The sequence below is a fragment of the Haliotis cracherodii genome, unplaced genomic scaffold (genome assembly GCF_022045235.1).
Source record: "Haliotis cracherodii isolate W230 unplaced genomic scaffold, xgHalCrac1.p SCAF_2, whole genome shotgun sequence".
NCBI lineage: Eukaryota > Metazoa > Mollusca > Gastropoda > Lepetellida > Haliotidae > Haliotis > Haliotis cracherodii.
Genome location: NW_027266275.1, coordinates 64,778,619 through 64,796,836, shown reverse-complemented (window position 1 = coordinate 64,796,836; position 18,218 = coordinate 64,778,619). Strand labels below are relative to the sequence as shown.

Below are 18,218 nucleotides of genomic sequence, written 5' to 3'. Positions count from 1 at the left end.
CAACTCCATACAGCGTGGAAGTACCCGTGAAGATCCGGGTGTTTCTTCAGATCATGCTTGCCGTCATAAGCGACTACGCTTGTCGAAAGCGGCGACTGACAGGATCGGGTGGTCAGGTTCGCTGACTTGATGAATGAATGTCATCGTATCCCAACTTCGTAGATCGATGCTCATGATGTCAATCACTGGACTGTCTGGTCCAGACTCCATTATTTACAGACCGCCGTCATATAGCTTGAATAATGCTGAGTGCGGCGTTAAACAACTTACAAAAACAAACAAAACCTACCTATGTCAAGATCTATGTTTCCGTCGTAATTGATATCTTAAACAGTAACATTGATGGGATGTGGTATCGTCTAACTGAGAAATTATCGAAAGAAAATTCACCCACTTCATTAGAGTGAGTGAGTGAGTATGGTTTTACGCCGTCTTTAGGAATATTCTAGCAATATCACGGCGGGGGACACCAGAAATGGGCATCACACATTGTACTTTATCCACTAGGCTACCCGCCCGCCCCTCCACTTCATTAGATCACACATTAGATGATCCCCCGCAGATATTCCAGGTCAGTTAAGCTATGCTTGTCGTAGTGACTAAATACATCGGAATTTCAAGTTCTGTGACCGGGTTATCATACCCCCGCTGTGTGTGACGTTGCGCATAATATCATCACTGGCATGATTTCTCTGCTCTAGATTCGATTATTCACAGGTCCCCGTGAAATAGCTAAAATATTGCTGACTGTGATGTTAACAACAAACAGTCAGTGGACGCGAGAACGTCATCGGTCTGACGTATGATGTGTGATGAGTGTGTAATGCCCACACCATAGACCTAGTACACTGCAGTTGGTTTTTATTGTCTGAACATATCTCTTATATCATGTCATAAGGAGGTAGAAAACTAGTGAATAGCCAAGTTAGATAAATACAGTAAACTACGGTTAAAACGAACTCAAAGGAACCGCTTATTTTAGTTCGTTATAATCGTTGTTCGTTATAAGCATATATGCAACGTATATACAGCAAATGGCCGGGACAAAAAAGATCAGCTAGTTGTATCCACCACTTCGTTATAAGCGTGTTCATATAAACGTAGTTTACTGTAAACCCAAACTCTACGTGTCACACAACTTCGTTACATGGAGGGTACACATGGCCAGTTGTATCGTCCAAAGAACAATGTTTAATTTCAAACCATAACAAAAACTCATTCCAAGTTATATACATATATATTTATTGCATACATTAGAGACAGTATTTGAATATTACAACTGTGAATGAATAGGGAAGAGAATTTATGGATGTCAACTTCTTTATTCTGAGGAGTAGCATATACTCCGAAACGTTGTGTTCCTCATAATAAAGAAGCTGACATTCATAAATTCTCTTCCTTATGTGTATCACTTCTAAATGTCTTTCAAAGGCTTGGTGAATAAATTATATAAATATTCGGAAGGAGTTGTATCCAATAATCATTTATAACTACCCTGTTAAGCATCGTTCAGTTCACGGAAGCATATTATATGACTGGTATTATATTAATTAGATGTACATATTGCTCTGATCCTCTGAATGTACACCGACTTGAGCAGTTTCAATGAATAATTGAATTCATGAATGGCATACATATCACCAAATAAATTAGATAAAAAACACCGATTCTCATGTTTGCAACTTTCTATTCCAGATCGCCTCCTCCTAGCCTTTGTCCAGGAGGTGGTTGAAGGTCTTTCTATACAACAACATACATGCCGAAAGAGTTCATCCTGATCCTGTCCATGAACTGGATCTAGTAAGAACTATCGGTGTAGGCGTTGTAAGTGCGAGTCTTCCTACTGTAGCTTTCCATGGTTTCCTCAGCCATGCTGGCTCTGGTCTGAGCTTCCTCCAACTCCTGCTTCACCTTACGGTATTTGTTCATGTTCATAGCCACCATCTCTTCCTGTATAGGAGAAAAAACAATTATTAGTGAGTGAGGTGAAACAAACTTTCGCCAAATGTGTGATTGAATCTTAAACTTAAAGTAAATATGTAATCTATAATTACTATGTTCTGACCTTGCATTATTGAATGAACCTTGTATTGTGCGCAAAGTAGTCATACTTACAGCATCTGCCAACTGGGACTTGTAGAGCTTCATCTGACCGCTTTGCTTGTCAATGATGCCCTGCAGTTGGTCAATGGTCTTCTTGTCTTCATCCACCTTGTAGGTCATCTCCTTCACACGACGCTCGTTATGGCGACAATTCTTGACAGATTCACCATGGCTCATCTGTTCCTTCTCAAGTTCATCCTCAAGGTCTCTCACCTGGGGAAGAAGGAATGCAATGATGTAAATAGAGATTACTAGCCGAGTGTGTTTTTATATCGTACATATACCATACATCAATGGCAAGCGTAATTTCTATTTCACATTTCTAATATATGATATTTACGATACCGAAACATACGAGAGTAAAGGCATCTTTATGATATAATGTCAACTTTAAAATAGTCAAAGTTTAAGAAGATAGTTTCTCTAACTAAAGAACTTTTTGAATCGCGTATGAATATAATGACATGAATGAACAGCCCTATTTATGATATAGTTCCAAATGATTTGCTATGTTTCTTTACATATGCGCACGCACATAAAAGAATACTATGTTCAATGTATTGGTGTTTTGGATGTTAAACATGTATTCTTTTTCAGAGGGATGGAAACAAACAATTATCACCATTTCAGTGTATACGTATGCAGTAAGAATCATTTTAAGTAGGAATGTAACTAAATAACCTTGTTAAGATACTTCACTAATTTCATGGCATATACCATGTTATATATTTTAGGCGAAAACGTACCATTTTGGCTTTGGTCATCTCATACGAACTGGCCTTTGCAATGGCGGTGGACAGATTGTGTTCAGCTTCGTTAAGTTTGATCTGGATTCGGCGTCTGAAGATCAAGCATCAATCTTTATGCATGATTGTTTTGGTACTAACTTTACTTAACAAACAATTATTGCACAGCGATCTAGCATAAAAGCGCGGCTTTCCATGATTCCACAAATAAATGATGTAGCGTTCTATTTCCGTACCTAGACTCCTCAAGCTCTTCGACCCTGACAGTGCCTTCAGTCTCATACTTGGATCTCCATTGAAGCATCTCCTGGTTTGACTTGGACAGCTGGCGCTGTAGAGCTGCCCGGGCCTCCTGCTCCTCCGTAAGCTGTTCTCTGAGACTGACCATGTCAGTGTTCATGTTCCTCATCTCAGTCTGGAGTCGTTGACGCACCTGAGGAGACAAAAGTAAGATATAAGTTCTGTTAAATGTTTCACATGCCAACAGGATAGAAGCAGAATAAGAATTGAATTTAGACTATAATTAATAAAACTAAATGATATTGGCGTTCTTTCTGTCTCATACACATCTGATATGTGATACATACTCTTTGTTCATCATCTGAGGAGCGTCTTATCTCTTCTACTTGGACACATAGGGAAGACTTCTCCTTGCTAAGCTTTCCAATTCGTGTTTCAGTCTCCTCCAATTGACGGGTAAGGTCAGCGGCCTCAGCCATGAACTTGTTCTTCTCCGTCTGCAGTTCGCTGATCTTGTGGGTTGCTTCTTCCACCTGGGTGTTCAGCTCAGCCATTTGGTTTTGCATCTGCTTGGACATCACGCCGGAACATCCCTGTATACGAAACATACAAGTTCATTTTAAAACGTTTTTTATTGAATTGAGAATATATATGCCCGTCAAATATTTATGTACATGTAATAGTATATGTAGAGTCTGACTGCGATTTATGGATATTATACATACCTTATAATATTGTAAATATTCTAATTAGCAGTGATATCTGACCTACCTTGTTTTTCTTGGCATGTTCCAGCTCATTTTGAAGTTCATCAGTTTCAGCCTTTAATTGGTTCTTTTCCTTCTCCAATCTGCAAAGTTATAATCATAATGTATTTTGAGGTAAGTATGACCGTTACATGTTCCTAAATAATGAAGCGTATATAATTTCTGTAAGTTTTTTGAATATCATTTTTTGGTTGGGTATGGGGTGGGGAATAGGTGTTGAGGGAGGGTAAGTATAATGATTTCATACGTTTTAATACCAACATTTATACTCGTACAAAATACATTTATTCATATTATTCACCTTTGTTTGACTTTCTGAAGCTGTTCCATCTGGTCATTCATCTCAGTCATGGCGTCCTTCTGCTTCTTGCGGAAGTTGGCAATCTGAGACTCATGCTGGGATGACGCTTCCTCCATGTCGTGCTTCAGCTTTTGAATCTCAGTGTCCCGCTTCTTGATGACGTCCGACTGTTGAAACGTGTTAAACAGTTAATACTGTTCATGCTGCACATCTTTAATGTAGTACTAATATAGTAGATTAATGTAACCCAAATTTCCTTGGGGATTACAAGTGTTATCTTATTTTATGTTATCTTAATATATTTCGAAGACACTTTTAACAAATGTAGCCTACCTGTGAAGTAATGGTGGAGTTGGCTTCTTCAAGACTCTGTGTCATGTTGTCCAGTTCATTGGCAAACTGTGTTCTCTGCTTCTCTACCTAAACGGTAAAATATAATTACGATATAATTGTGTTGTATGACAGGCGTTATGATGGATTTATATGCACATTAATACATTCTGGACACTGGACATACAAACTATGCTTTACCTTTGATCTTGTCTGTCGTTCAGATTCAAGTTGTTCCTGACACTCATCAAGATTATTCTGGAGAAGAAATTGGTATTGGTAATTCCGTTGAAATGGTGAGAATTAATTGTATATTTAAACGTTATTATTTACATTAATTTATTCTTAGCCGTCTTAGCGTATATTCAAACAGCAATTTGACGTTTCATGTATTACTGGATTTTCTTTTGACAGATTGGTTCTTTTTTTCTTCGAAATTAAAATCAGACATATCTATCTGAGTTATGAATCACAGTTACCTGGAGATCCTTTATCTTCTTCTGTTGTTGGTTGCCATGTGTCTCAGACTCCTCCAGCAGAGACATGAGCCCAGTGATCTCCTTCTCCTTCCTGGAAATAGTTAATGTAGCGTGTTCACAAATAAAACATCAGTGAAGACTCGTGATAAAAAGTTATTACATGTAACAGGAAAAAAGGAATAGGACAGCAATTTATTAACATAAGATAGTGCAATGTAGTGATTTTGTCTCGAGTAGTGCTCACTTCTTTATAGTTTCCTCTGCATCTGTCTTCAAACTATGCAGATCTTCACAGTTGCTCTGGGAGACTTTCAAGTCCTGTTCAAGCTTCTTCTTAGTCTTTTCCACATCCGTACGGACCTTCTTTTCATGTTCAAGCATGTCTTCAAGCTGTAAATGGTTTACATATGTGAAATATTGGATCAATATTGGAATAAAAAAAAAATAATTCCTTTCAAATAGTATCTATATAACATATATATAAATAAATTATCAGTGACCAAAGTTATCTTTCTGAAACTGTCCTACCTCTACAATAACACCTTCTAGCTTCTGCCTTAATTTGTTGAGATTTGCACATTTGCTCTGTTCTGCCTCCAGGTCTGTCTTGGTCTTAGTAAGTTGATCTTCGACGTCCTTCTTCCCCTTTGTGAGCTTTGTAACAGTTTCACCCAACTGTCCAGTTTCATCAGTCAGAGCTCTGATTTGCGAATCCTTAGCCTTGATGTCATGTTGGCTCTGAAGAGAAACACAATTATATGAATTCCCGCCAGAAACATTAATGCAATATTTTGAAATATAACTGATGTGTTATTTACAACAAAAAGACTTACCGATGTCATTAAACATTTACCTTTGACACTGCACCCTCAAGGGATTCCACATTTGTCTTGAGGTCACAGATTTCAGTGTCCATTTGTTTTTGCTTTTCAGTCAGCATTGCATTGTTAGATTCTTCCTCAACTATACGATCATTGAGTTCCTTCATTTGGACATCAGTCTCTTCCTTTTGCCCAAGAAGCTGCTCAATCCTCTCTTCACAATCATCGATGGTATCCTGTTGGGTTTGAACCTGTAGGAACAAGTTGTTCTTGGCCTCTGTTAATGTCACGCTCTGTTCCTCAAGCTCCTTGCACCTTTGTGTCACCTTCTCAAGTTCACCCTTTGTTTTACCAAGTGCTTCCTCCTTCTGTTTCATCTCGTCCTCAGCAGCAGCAACGCTGAGGAGTGGCTTGACCTTGGTGTAGAATCCCCACCAACACCAGTTCCTCATGGCAAGCCACTTTCGGATGTTCTTCTGGATCAGTTCCAGGGCAACCCTAGGAACAATATACGAACGTAGTGTTGAGAAAACAAAGAGGATAATATTCTGCAATAAATATTAATTAAACTTGTTTTACCTACAAATACATGACTGTTCTTTAGATTCTACATTGAGCAATTTGTAAACAGTTTTTATATATCTTTTGTTCCTCATTTCTTTCTGCGATTATATTCAGGCCAGATTTGCAGTGACAAAACATACCTCTTGTCATGGAGATTCTTGAGATATTTCCTCATCAGGTAGCCACGAATGTGAGCTTGGAACAGAGCAACAATCACCGACAAACGTTCGTCACGGATTTCTTCCAAGTAACCAAGAACTCCAGACTTGAAGAACACTTTAGTGTTGCCAAGACGGTATTCATCCTGACCCATCTCCAGGGCTTCTAGAATCTTGCCAGACACAACCTTTCCCTCAACAAATCCTTCAGGGATGGCATTTGGGGCCAAGATTGAATACCTGAAAACAAAATCAGTTCTCTATATCAAATATCTTACAGGTATGTCATCGTTATGTCAATAGATTGTTGTTCATTGTCGGCATCATGGGATATAAGAGAATAAGCAACATATGAATTAGACCTTATACCTACCTCTGTTTGAACTCTGAGTAGATTATCCTACTAGGGAAACCCTTTCTGCAGATACGGATTCCCTCAAGTACACCATTACATTGCAGTTGGTGAAGCACAAGACTGGCGTCAATCAGACCTGAATACATGTGATATTGTTATTGGAGCTGTGAAATTCAACAAGGTAACGATTTTGATAAGATTCAATTATAGTATAAGTATTTGTTATCTTTGTGGAGCACGAGACCAGCATCTTTGAGACCATGAATCGTATTTTTCAGAATCAAATACTGGTTTGAATGCAGTGGGCTTTGAACTTTCAAAATATCAAAAAAAGTTTAACACTACTCTTGTAATACGAAATCTATTGTCCATTCGTTTTCCATACCTGGTGTCTTGGTCTCGTTGGGAATTATGCAACGCACAAAATGAGGATGTGTGGAGTACAGATTCTTCATCAGTTTGTTCAGTGATTCCTGGTGAATAAACGTCATTATCAATTTTAGAACTTTTTGAAGATCTAGTATTACATTTAGTACATATACGAAAAACAAAGAAACCAGTCCTGAAATCAGTTTAATACTCAAACGTATTAGATACATGTGGTAGCGCAAATGTAAACGTTAGCATTCTCTATAATTAAAAAAACATATCATTTGATAAATCATTCATTTTGTTCATGCATTAAAAACAGTTCATTTATTATACCCTGTGAGTAGCAGATATGGTCTGGAAGGCAGAGCTCTTCTTTTTCTTCTTACCACCGCTGGCATCAGCAGCTTCTGTATGGTGAAAAGGTGATATGCAGTCATTGTAAGACCTTAGAACACAATACAACGAACCCTGACCCTGAAAATGACTCAATGTAATTATGTAATGTAATATACAGGGTTTTTTAAATATCCGAGTTACTTGAGTTACAATTGACATCATTTCATGTAAATTGCTTCAGTGATATGGAGAAACAATCATCAAAAAGAGCTGCGCAGTGTTTCGTGTAAACTAAACTCCTGCCGGTGGAGACAAATAGCAACTGTACAAGTGGCTCTTTAGACTGTTTCAAAAGAACACAATACTTATACTGAAATTAACATGTTATGAAATTAATATAATGTATTGTTTCATATATATCAGAGTTTATTGTTCGACAATTGACACGACGTCATTTAAGCAACTGCAGTGATTTTAATAATCAATCTGCAAAAAGAAGAGACGGCTGTGTTCGTGTAAACAAACCTCCTGCAGGTGGAGAGAAAAGCAGCTGAACAAGTGGCTCTTTAGACTGTTTCAGAAGATCCACAATGGTCTCGTTGACAGGGTCCTTGTTCTTCTCCAGCCAACCACCGATATTGTAGGGAACTGTTCCGGCGTAATGCTTCAGGGCAAAGTCACCATGTTGGCCACCCTTCATGGATTTACTAGGCTTGAGGAAGTTGGGAGATTTGCCCATGTGGTTCTGAGTCAGTTTGTCCTTGAAGGTCTTGTCAGATGCTTTGGGGAACATACACTCTTCTTCCAAGATTGACAGGATGCCAAGAGGCTAAAATACAGTAAAATCATGATGGAAAACTCAACAAGATCAACAGCAAAAAGGATGTAATGAATGAGGCCTTTTTTGATGCTGTGAGTATGAAGCAAAACGATTATTATTTTGACAAGAAACATTGATTCAATACGTATTTTTCAAGTATGATGAAATTCAATACAAACCTTTTCAATAAGTTCAATGCATGCTTGCAAGTCCATTCCAAAGTCAATGAACTCCCACTCAATGCCCTCTTTTTTATATTCTTCCTGCTCCAGCACAAACATGTGGTGGTTGAAGAACTGCTGTAGGCGCTCATTGGTGTAGTTGATACACAACTGTTCAAAACTGTTGAACTGGAAACAAAGTTACAAATGCTGATAAAACGAATAAGTTTCAGCATATCAGAAATACAAATTTCAACATATGAACTATCAGGTCTGTGCGGCATATCCTAACTTCTTCAATATTTACAATTGACTGAAGTAGCACATTACTAGTATTACAAGAAGCCATGAAATGCTAAAATACTGTTCATAATTTAGAATATTATACGTTATCTTTACTTTGATTTCTAATCAAATACTCTTAACGTATTTACACAAGTAACATTTATCCTCACATCAAAGATTTCGAAGCCCGCAATATCCAGCACACCAATGAAGAACTGCCTGGGTTTCTTGGTGTCCAGGGAGTGGTTGACTCTCTTGACCAGCCAGTTGAACACACGATCATACAGGGACTTGGACAGGGCACCGATAGAATAGAGAACCTGATCCTTGGTTCGTCCTTGGGTCACGTAATCCATGGCAACCTTGATCTTGGGTTTACACAAAGCCTTCAGGAAGTCTCCACAGTTGACGCCCAATAGGAAGGAAACCTTCTCAGCCTCAGCAGTTCCATCAGGCTCAGCCTGTTCACCCTTCTGCTTGAACTGCATCTCACCCATGTGGAGGATAGAGCCAGTGCATTTGTAGGCGCTAGTTTTCTCCTCCGGAGTGAATCCCAGAACATCAAAGGCAGCCTGTAACCGGAATAAGGATTTTTATTTGTACAATAAAGGTAGAAAGTAGAAACTTCAATCAATGATATGCGATTTTTATTTAATTCTTATGTAAAACCACAAAAGCAATTTACATCTGTCATCTTCATCTCCTCAACATCGTCAATGCCGTTGACAGTGAGTACTCCTTGATTGATGAAGGAGAACAAACCAGCATCGGGATTGGCCACGATCGTCTCTGAAATCAGAAGTGCTTTTATAGTACACGCAATGAAAGCATTATGTTTACAAATGTCACATCACCCTTGAACATATAGTTGTCAGTATAATTGTTTTAATGTGACCATACAGAGGCTGATGTCTTCGACTTTAATCAAGATATTATAAATTTTTATACATGGCCAGCGAATATTCAGTTTGTTTGGTGAAGCATATCAATTGATGTTCAAGTAAATACTATAAAAAAAGTCGTTGTCTCTAACCTGCAACTGATGGTATCGCTCCAGACAACATCTGGTAGAAGATGTGGTAGTTCCTCTCAACAGATTGCTGGTAGGTGACACGAGATTTCTCCAACAAATCTGTTATTCGATGCAACAATATTTCACATGTTTAATCAAAAAAATTACAAACAATCAAAACTGATGAAATGTTATTTATATGTGGCGACTTCCCAAAGATTATAAAACACCACTTATTATGTCAGGATTTATCAAACAAATCTGTCATAAGACAAACTGACATTAGATGTTTTTATTAAAAGGTTAAGCTTTGTTATCAATAAATCCAGTATGACGACATTGTCTAACGTAAACATCAACTGTAAGACCTCTATGTGACATTGCGAGATCCAGGTGAAAGATTACTTACATGTTTCAATGTCGGCGCCAGCAATTTTTCCGGAAGAGGCGAAGTGAATTCGAACAAATTTTCCCTGAATAAATAAATTAATACCATTTACCAGAATATGAATGCTATTATTGTAAAGCCACAATTATGTACACTATGAACAACATTTATTCAGCACGATATACAGTAATATGAAGAATATTGGTACGATACAATAGATTGAATATTGTTATTTCTATATTGACGAGTTGTATGAAACCTATCGAACACAAATGTAGACTTACGAATCTTGAGGAGTTGTTGTTACGTGACGTCTTGGCGTTACCATAAGCTTCAAGAACAGGGTTAGCCTGCACAATCTGATCCTCAAGGGAACCCTGCAACAAAAGCATAGTTGTGAACTCATGTAATTACCTATGGTAATGGCAAACAATTCGGATGAAATTTTGTGAATTTAGAATATTACTATGTCTACATTCATTCACCTTCTTTTCCTCTTGCTCCACTTCTCCCTTGGAGGCAGCTGCGACAAAAGCGAAGTAGGCGATGACCTTCTTGGTATTCTCAGTCTTTCCGGCACCAGATTCGCCGCTGTATGAATTAACACATTGTTGCTATGTCTTTCAAATGTACTCTACATTTTGCTATATGCTATTACATCTGTCTGTTACTTAATGGACACGATGCAAAAAGGGACATAACAACAGAAAGAAGAGCATATAAACTTCAAAGTATATTAGATAATGTATATTAAATGGAAAAAAACAATTACAACAGGAGTTAAGACAACTATATAAGAACGAAATAACACCCATATTTGATACAGTCCTGATTGATATACATGCTTGATGGATATATACATTATTGATATATTGATGTACTTACGTAATCAACATAGACTGGTTTTCACGATCTGAAATAAAATTCAAATATGTTATATGAGTGAATGAGTGAGTAGTTATTAACATTAGCTTTGAATAGGTTTGAGCGTGGGTCCTATGCCACCAGATTAAGAATCATAATTGGGCCAACCAGGGATTTGAACACACGACCAGCATATTCTGTCATATGAGGTTACGCATTCATCCTTTAGAGGTAAGTTCTGACTGAACATGTGTGATCATAATTCAACCCTAGTTGTAAACAATGATTACCTTGCACCATGAACTGGTAGGCGTTGTCAGAGACGGAGAACAAGTGAGGAGGCATCTCGGTCTTCCTCTTGCCTCTGTACTTGGCCACGATGGACGGGGTGTAGATGGGGAGACGACGGTAGGGGTTGATGGCGATACAGAACAGGCCAGAATAGGTCTGTAACAACGCGGTTTAAATTAGTGTGATACTTGAATAGGTAGTTATATTGTTCGTTATTCATTGTTCATAAAATCATATAGTTTTAATTCAATTCAAAGCAACGTGATCAATGTTATTTTCCACAAATATTTTTTTTCACGTTATGTAGATATTATTGAAACTGCATTTCATCATATGTATTTAATTGGTTGACGAAAATATATGTAATGATATAAGGTAGTGATTTCGATTAGTTTTGAAAGTAATTTTCAAAATATGATTTCATTTTGGGATGAGAAGACAACATTGAAACAGCGCTTTTATTATGTCTTGATATTGAATTGTCTTATGACGAAAATAATATGTAATGTATAAGAAAGTGCCTTCGAATAATCTTGTACACACATTCATCCATCACATTAAGGATTACTCACATAGATCAACCCAGAAGTGTATCTGGCTCTCAAGTTGTACAGAACGCTGGCCTCGTTGAGGAAGGTCATGTTGGCGATGTCCTCGATCTTTTCGTACTTTGGGGGGTTCATCGACTGGATGTCGTCCTTCTTGAACGTCTTCGTCTGAAATGGATGGATTTCTCATGTAGGTCCTTCTAAAGCCTACCCCTATGATTTTATATTTGAAATAATGTTCTTATTCTACTGGACATTACTATGTGGAACATGAAAAAAAACTAGTGCATAAACGCACCTGTTTGGAGTCAACAATGAGGACTGTGACGTCATCTCCTGCTGTGCTCTGTATTTCAGCAGCAATGAAACCCTGCTCTGCATCGGGCGCCCAGCAAGATTTTTTGGCGTCAAAGTTTTTGTTCTGCTCCTTCAACAGCTTCTTGCGGTCCACAGCAAGATACTGCATCTCAGGGTCGGCCGGATCGTATGAAGCCATGTTGACGTGAGTCGAAATACGTCGAAATCAAGAAAAACTGCGGTCGATCAGCTCTGTGGAAAGAAATATCATTCATCTTGATCATCTTGATGATATTGTCTATTGCCACGACTCCAAGTTTATATATCCTTAAATATCCTTGTGGTATTTCGTTCTTAATAACATATTTTAATACCTCACATACATTATCTTTCTTCAAATTTATTCCGAGGCACATTGTATGATATACACTTCTCTCATAGACTGTCTCATATATCAACATCCCAAATGATAACAGTTTTATCGACAGTGTATAACGTAATTATGTAGCACCAACTAACAGATTCAATACTTACAACGAGGGCTGTTCTGTTCCCCTCACAGAGTCTACCCTTTTTATATCCTGGCTTTGCTTGGTGTGTTACGTAAGCTGCATACGATGATTGGTCAAGTTCCATTGCCAGACGAGTGACATAACCCCTTACCGAATACTGTACCATGTTAAGGCGGCATCCATTAACACAGCTTGATGTCAGTGTCTGTAACAACCTGGATTGTGGCCGTACAGTATTTTGTGCACACCATTTTCAAACAATTTACACAATGATACATAATATCAACAATTTACTTTCAAAATGAATTCTAGTTTACAGTGATTGTATATACTCAAATACATAGTATATATATATATATGTATGAATATGTATTTGGTATGTGAGGATGTGATGTGGATATATGATTCCATAATGGTAATTGCATGCATCTTAACGCTTTTATTGATGTATTAAAAGGGTCTAAGTGTGCACTATTTAACTTTTCGTGTTATAATACATATTTTAACTAGTATTCCTTCACAAAAAAATATATATATTCAAATGATAAAAAGTATTCAGATATCTCTCAACATTACTCCACATGGGACCAACCTACATGCGGACTAATGGATTTGCATCATGCTACCCGCTGATCATGTACTGGTTATGTCAAGGCAGATGTGCACGTGTTTTACAAGACATGCTGTTCCTCATTCCGAAACAGAGCCTCAAAGCGAATGTATCACTACGACTGTTCTAATTATACTTTAACATTAACCTTCGATGGCCACGGCGATTTGGAATGCTGTCCTGCCATTTTGGCATTCCATTCGTCACGACACAAGACTCCTTTCTCTCTCATATATATTGTTTGACTGTTCTTGGCGCAAGCGAGAATGGTGAAAATATGTTTTGTCTCAAGAAGTATGAAATTTGAAGTATTTATGTCTTTGAACTACTTGCTAATTTTGTGAACGGATATTCTTGATATGATGTTTGTTTCTCTATATTCTATTAGTAAGTTTGGTAGGATTAAGTTTTGTTGAGCATGTGTAGAAATGATAACGAAGTGATAAATTAAAATGATTCACCGTTGTCTATCACAGTATGAAAAGTAGTCTGTTTTTATGTAGGGCTGTGTTGTGGGCACGACAGAAGGGTAAGAATGAGCTCTTGGTAAACGTATAATCAGAATATGCCTTCATAGTTGGTGCTTTTATGCTCAATACAACTATTGGACGATCGGAAGATAGTTGTTTCAGAAAACAGAAAAACAATGCAAAATATGTGTGAAGGCAACGTGTATTGCCACTTAGCAACGCAGACGTTCTGCCAACTGGAGCTAAAATTGTACCAAAAGCATAATTTTAGAAGAGATACTGTTATAACAAATGTCATATAGTTTTGATTTCTCCAGCAGCAAGTGGGGGCACGGCTGGCCCAGTCGTCTAAGGCGCGTCCCTTGGGCACGCCAAAAACCTATGATTGTGGGTTCGAATCCCGGTTCGCCCCGATTATGTTTCTAGGTTTGTCAGCACCATACCCGTGCTCGTGGGTTTCACCGAAGTGGTAAACGTCTGAGACCTGCATCACTTCGGGCTTTCCTCCCAAATTAAGCTGACACGCCTTTATATAACTGAAATACTGTTCAAATCGGCGTTAAACCCAACTCACTCACTCACTCCAGCAGCAAGTGATATACAAAGACAGCTTTGATAAATGTACCAGTTGTATTGCGAATGGTGGCGTTTGCAAGTTTTCTCCTTGTTTCCGATTCAGATTTTGTGGTGAGATTATAGTTCTGTCAAAACTTACAAATTATGCAATTCGTGTCAATTTGGACATTATTATACGACTGTGTATATGCACTGAAATCAATTTTCATATAATGTCTTTGGGAATTTGAAGAATTTTGCTGCAGTGCCTTATGATTACAGCTTCATCCTGCCCATGGCAAGTTGAGACCTACGCATATTTTGAAAAATTCCAAATATATATTGCCGGCAAAAAATAAGGGAACTGATGAAATGATAGTGAAGGAGTAATGGCGATAAATATCTGTAAAATTTATTTGGTGCGTGTAGATCAATATCTGGTGTGTCCACCGTGTTGGTTGGTATATGCACGACACCTTGATGGCATACTGTTGATTTAATTGCGTATTGTTGCACTTGGTATTGCCGCCATTCCGCCTGAAAAGCTACCCAATGCTGGGTCATGTTGGCGGGTGATAGGGCTCTGGCCTACGCTCTGCGCCCGAGAACATCCAACACATGTTCCTATAGGGACTTGTCAGCGACTTAGCATACCAGTCCAATCTCCGTATGCCTTCTTGGAGATAATCGGTGACGACCTAGGAACGTTGTGGTCTGGCATTGTCTTCTTGCAGTTCCATATTTCTACCGATAATTCTAGCGAATTGAATAACGACAGTACGCAAAATGTCGTCAACACATCGCTAGCTGGCCATTCACAATAACCAGATCAGTTCGCCTTTCATGTGTAATACCGCCCCACTATACGAGGCTGTTGCCCCCATGCCGATCATGTCAAGAACTGTTGCCCTGTCTCGCCGCTCCGTCACAAACAAGGTTTTCTGCCCTCTGTGAATCGGAGGCAAAACCTTGATTCGTCTGTAAACATGGTGAAAAGCCATGTCAATGGTGTTGCCTAGCACACACCAATCTGTTCCGCCTATGGAAAAGTGTTACGGTCACGCCCTCCACAGGACGCTTTGCTTTCACGCGTCCCGGTTTGCAACGGACGTAGTTTGATATTCGCCTTCCTGTTATTGTACGGAATTATTATATTATGCAATTGATGTAATGAGATGATCTTGTCTAGGTGTTGGCTTTCAGGCCTGCCACGCCCCGGTCTCATTGCACACCACTCGTTTGACGGTCCTTGTCCCAAAGTCGCGAAATTACACTTTTTTGATTTGCAAAATATTCGGGCTATACTTAGGATATTGATGTCCGCCCCTCTCCAGAAATCTATGAGGTTGGGTTCCATAGTCCTACTCGTGGGTTTCACCAAAAGGTATTTTCCTCCCACAACACGCTGACACGCCGCAATCTATAACAGAAATACTGCCCAGGGCGACGCTAAACCAAACTCATTCACTCACTCTAAACCGTAAACATGTACAAATTCGTCTGTCATGCATAAAACACATATCCCTTCTAATTTACATGTGCTTTTTGTAATAAAGATGAGCAAACAGTTTTCTGAATTATATGTATGTGGACGGTGTGATCGTTTAGTGGTTAAAACGTTCTCCAGTGACGCTGAAGACACAGGATCGAGTCCCCACAGTGGTACAATGTATGAAACCAATTTCAAGTGTCGACCGTCGTGATATTGCTAACGAGGCGTAAAACCGTACTCACTCTAAATTATGTAACTGATAGTAATAAACCCCTTTTAGCACACTTGCATGCATTGACAGTTGAAGAATCTGAAACCCCCAAAGAGTGATCAACTATAAATCATGTGAGAAAATCTCTAGAATTATATAATACGAATTAATATGTTTGACCTTGTATAACAATTATGTTTGAAAACCTAAGGAAAATACCTGATGTAACATTATCAAACGTTATCAGTGCCTTCACAAATGAGCAGTTCCTGTGGCAGTCAAACTTTGTACAGTAAAGTACGGTTATAACGAACTCAAAGGGACTACTAATTTTAGTTCGTTATAACTGTAGTTCGTTATAAGCATATATACAGTATAACAACAGAAAATAGTCGGGTAAATAGTAAGTTCGTTATATCCGTCAGTTCGTTATAAGCGTGTTCGTTATAACCGTAGTTTACTGTAGTATCACATTCGGACTAATCGGCAAGAAAGTCGTTTCACTTCGGAGGTTTTAATCAAATATCATCATGCTTGACGTTCAGCGTTTGCAATTGTGATGTGAATCTTTAAAGATGACTCATTCTGTAATATACCATCGTTAACATTCTTATAATTGACTGCCAAATGTATTTCTGAGGCTAGAGTATGGTTTGCAAAATAGTATTTAAAACGATTATCATAAAACATATCCTACATTTCACTTCGGTGGTATATTAAATGTATGGAATCCACACTCCTCTATCATCCATTCTAGCAACGTACATCATCAACCGACATGAAGGCTTGTTGTGCTGTTTATTAGAGGACTTGCCTTGTTGCGACCGAATTATCATGTCAAGCATTATATACCCACTACTCTTAAGATAAACATGTAAATATACATCGATTGCTTTTAATATCAAAGATGTTAACACTTGTGTTGTGACCTCTGGGGCAGGATACGCTCGCCTTTTCGCGAACACCTGGTATCATTACTATTTGGTAGTGATTCATAAACACATGTTCATGATATAGTCAGAATTATATAATCGACGCTGCAGAGATTTCTAGTGGATAATGGAAGGGTTTTGTCGCTTTATTTATGTAGAACCGAAAGTTTAATAAGGTTTAGCAAGACGTCTAGGTGTGATATTAGCTGGACTTCCATGTTTTACGCAGCTCCGAAGATATGTGTTAAGGGATTTAAGATGTTTTATATATACGTGATTGTATGTGAGAGAGAACTGAAATGGTTAAAGTCAGGTTGGTCAGAAAATCAGCCTGACTTCATTTTGTTCCCATGTCTCTATTATTTATACCAATCAGCATTAGTTTGGATGACCTTTTCGTGGACACCTGGTATCATCACTATTTGACAGTGATTCATAAGCTCATGCTCATGATATAATCGGAATCGTACGATCGAATATTAAAAGGGTTATGTCGCTTTTGTAGCTGAATATTTTCACTGACCAACAGTTTATAAATGAACTACAACTGACAATAATGAACCGTGGTTCTAAACAAAAATATGTTTTGCATGTCCGTATATGTTATATATGCAATGTTGTTTTGCACAAAATTTATTATGTGAATACATTCCCATTATGTACATATACTAACATGAGGTAATCATGTTATATTTCGATGAAAATGTAAGGCCAGCTCAAATGGAAAAGACTGCATCCTCGAGACGTTATCGATTGAGTATGTGAAGATGGCGACAATAATGCATTTCTATATTAGTATAATGCTCTGTAATATTTTTGTGACTGGATTCAGAGAAATAATGAAGGCCTTTCTTGAGAGTTATCAACTTTGGAAGAACATGTTCAGTCATATATCGACACCATTGCAGTCATTTGTGTGTTTGTGTATCACGGAAATATTTAAGATCCAATTTTTCAAATATTTATCCCTTGTTTTGTTCCCAAATCATGGGATTAATTGCGATAAAAGTAATTAAAAACTACCCGGAACAGAGTTATGTTATAGCTCATAATAACTCACAATGAAAGTATGTGTAACGTGCCACCATAGGTCTGACATACATTGTTATGGAGACAAGACAAGTCTGCAGTTGTTGGTATTGTAACATTTTGTCATATATGCAACATCAAAAACACAGTGTAGCAATAAATATGTTTA

At 38.1% G+C, this 18,218-nt stretch overlaps 1 protein-coding gene across 1 annotated transcript; it reads right to left on the bottom strand.

Moving 5' to 3' along the window:
- Positions 1 to 1,797: 1,797 nt before the first annotated feature.
- On the bottom strand, positions 1,798 to 12,437 carry LOC139468365 (myosin heavy chain, striated muscle-like). The gene is made up of 29 exons (XM_071250278.1): positions 12,240 to 12,437; positions 11,966 to 12,109; positions 11,393 to 11,549; positions 11,124 to 11,151; positions 10,724 to 10,829; positions 10,523 to 10,615; positions 10,260 to 10,323; positions 9,872 to 9,970; positions 9,524 to 9,627; positions 9,009 to 9,410; positions 8,572 to 8,742; positions 8,098 to 8,401; positions 7,570 to 7,643; positions 7,250 to 7,337; positions 6,883 to 7,000; positions 6,492 to 6,749; positions 5,820 to 6,285; positions 5,495 to 5,704; positions 5,211 to 5,356; positions 4,967 to 5,057; positions 4,689 to 4,745; positions 4,491 to 4,577; positions 4,158 to 4,324; positions 3,861 to 3,939; positions 3,437 to 3,682; positions 3,086 to 3,282; positions 2,850 to 2,943; positions 2,116 to 2,316; positions 1,798 to 1,950 (listed from the first exon to the last, which is right to left on the bottom strand). The coding sequence occupies exons 1-29, from the start codon at positions 12,435 to 12,437 to the stop codon at positions 1,798 to 1,800; spliced, it is 4,602 nt and encodes a 1,533-aa protein (XP_071106379.1).
- Positions 12,438 to 18,218: the final 5,781 nt, after the last annotated feature.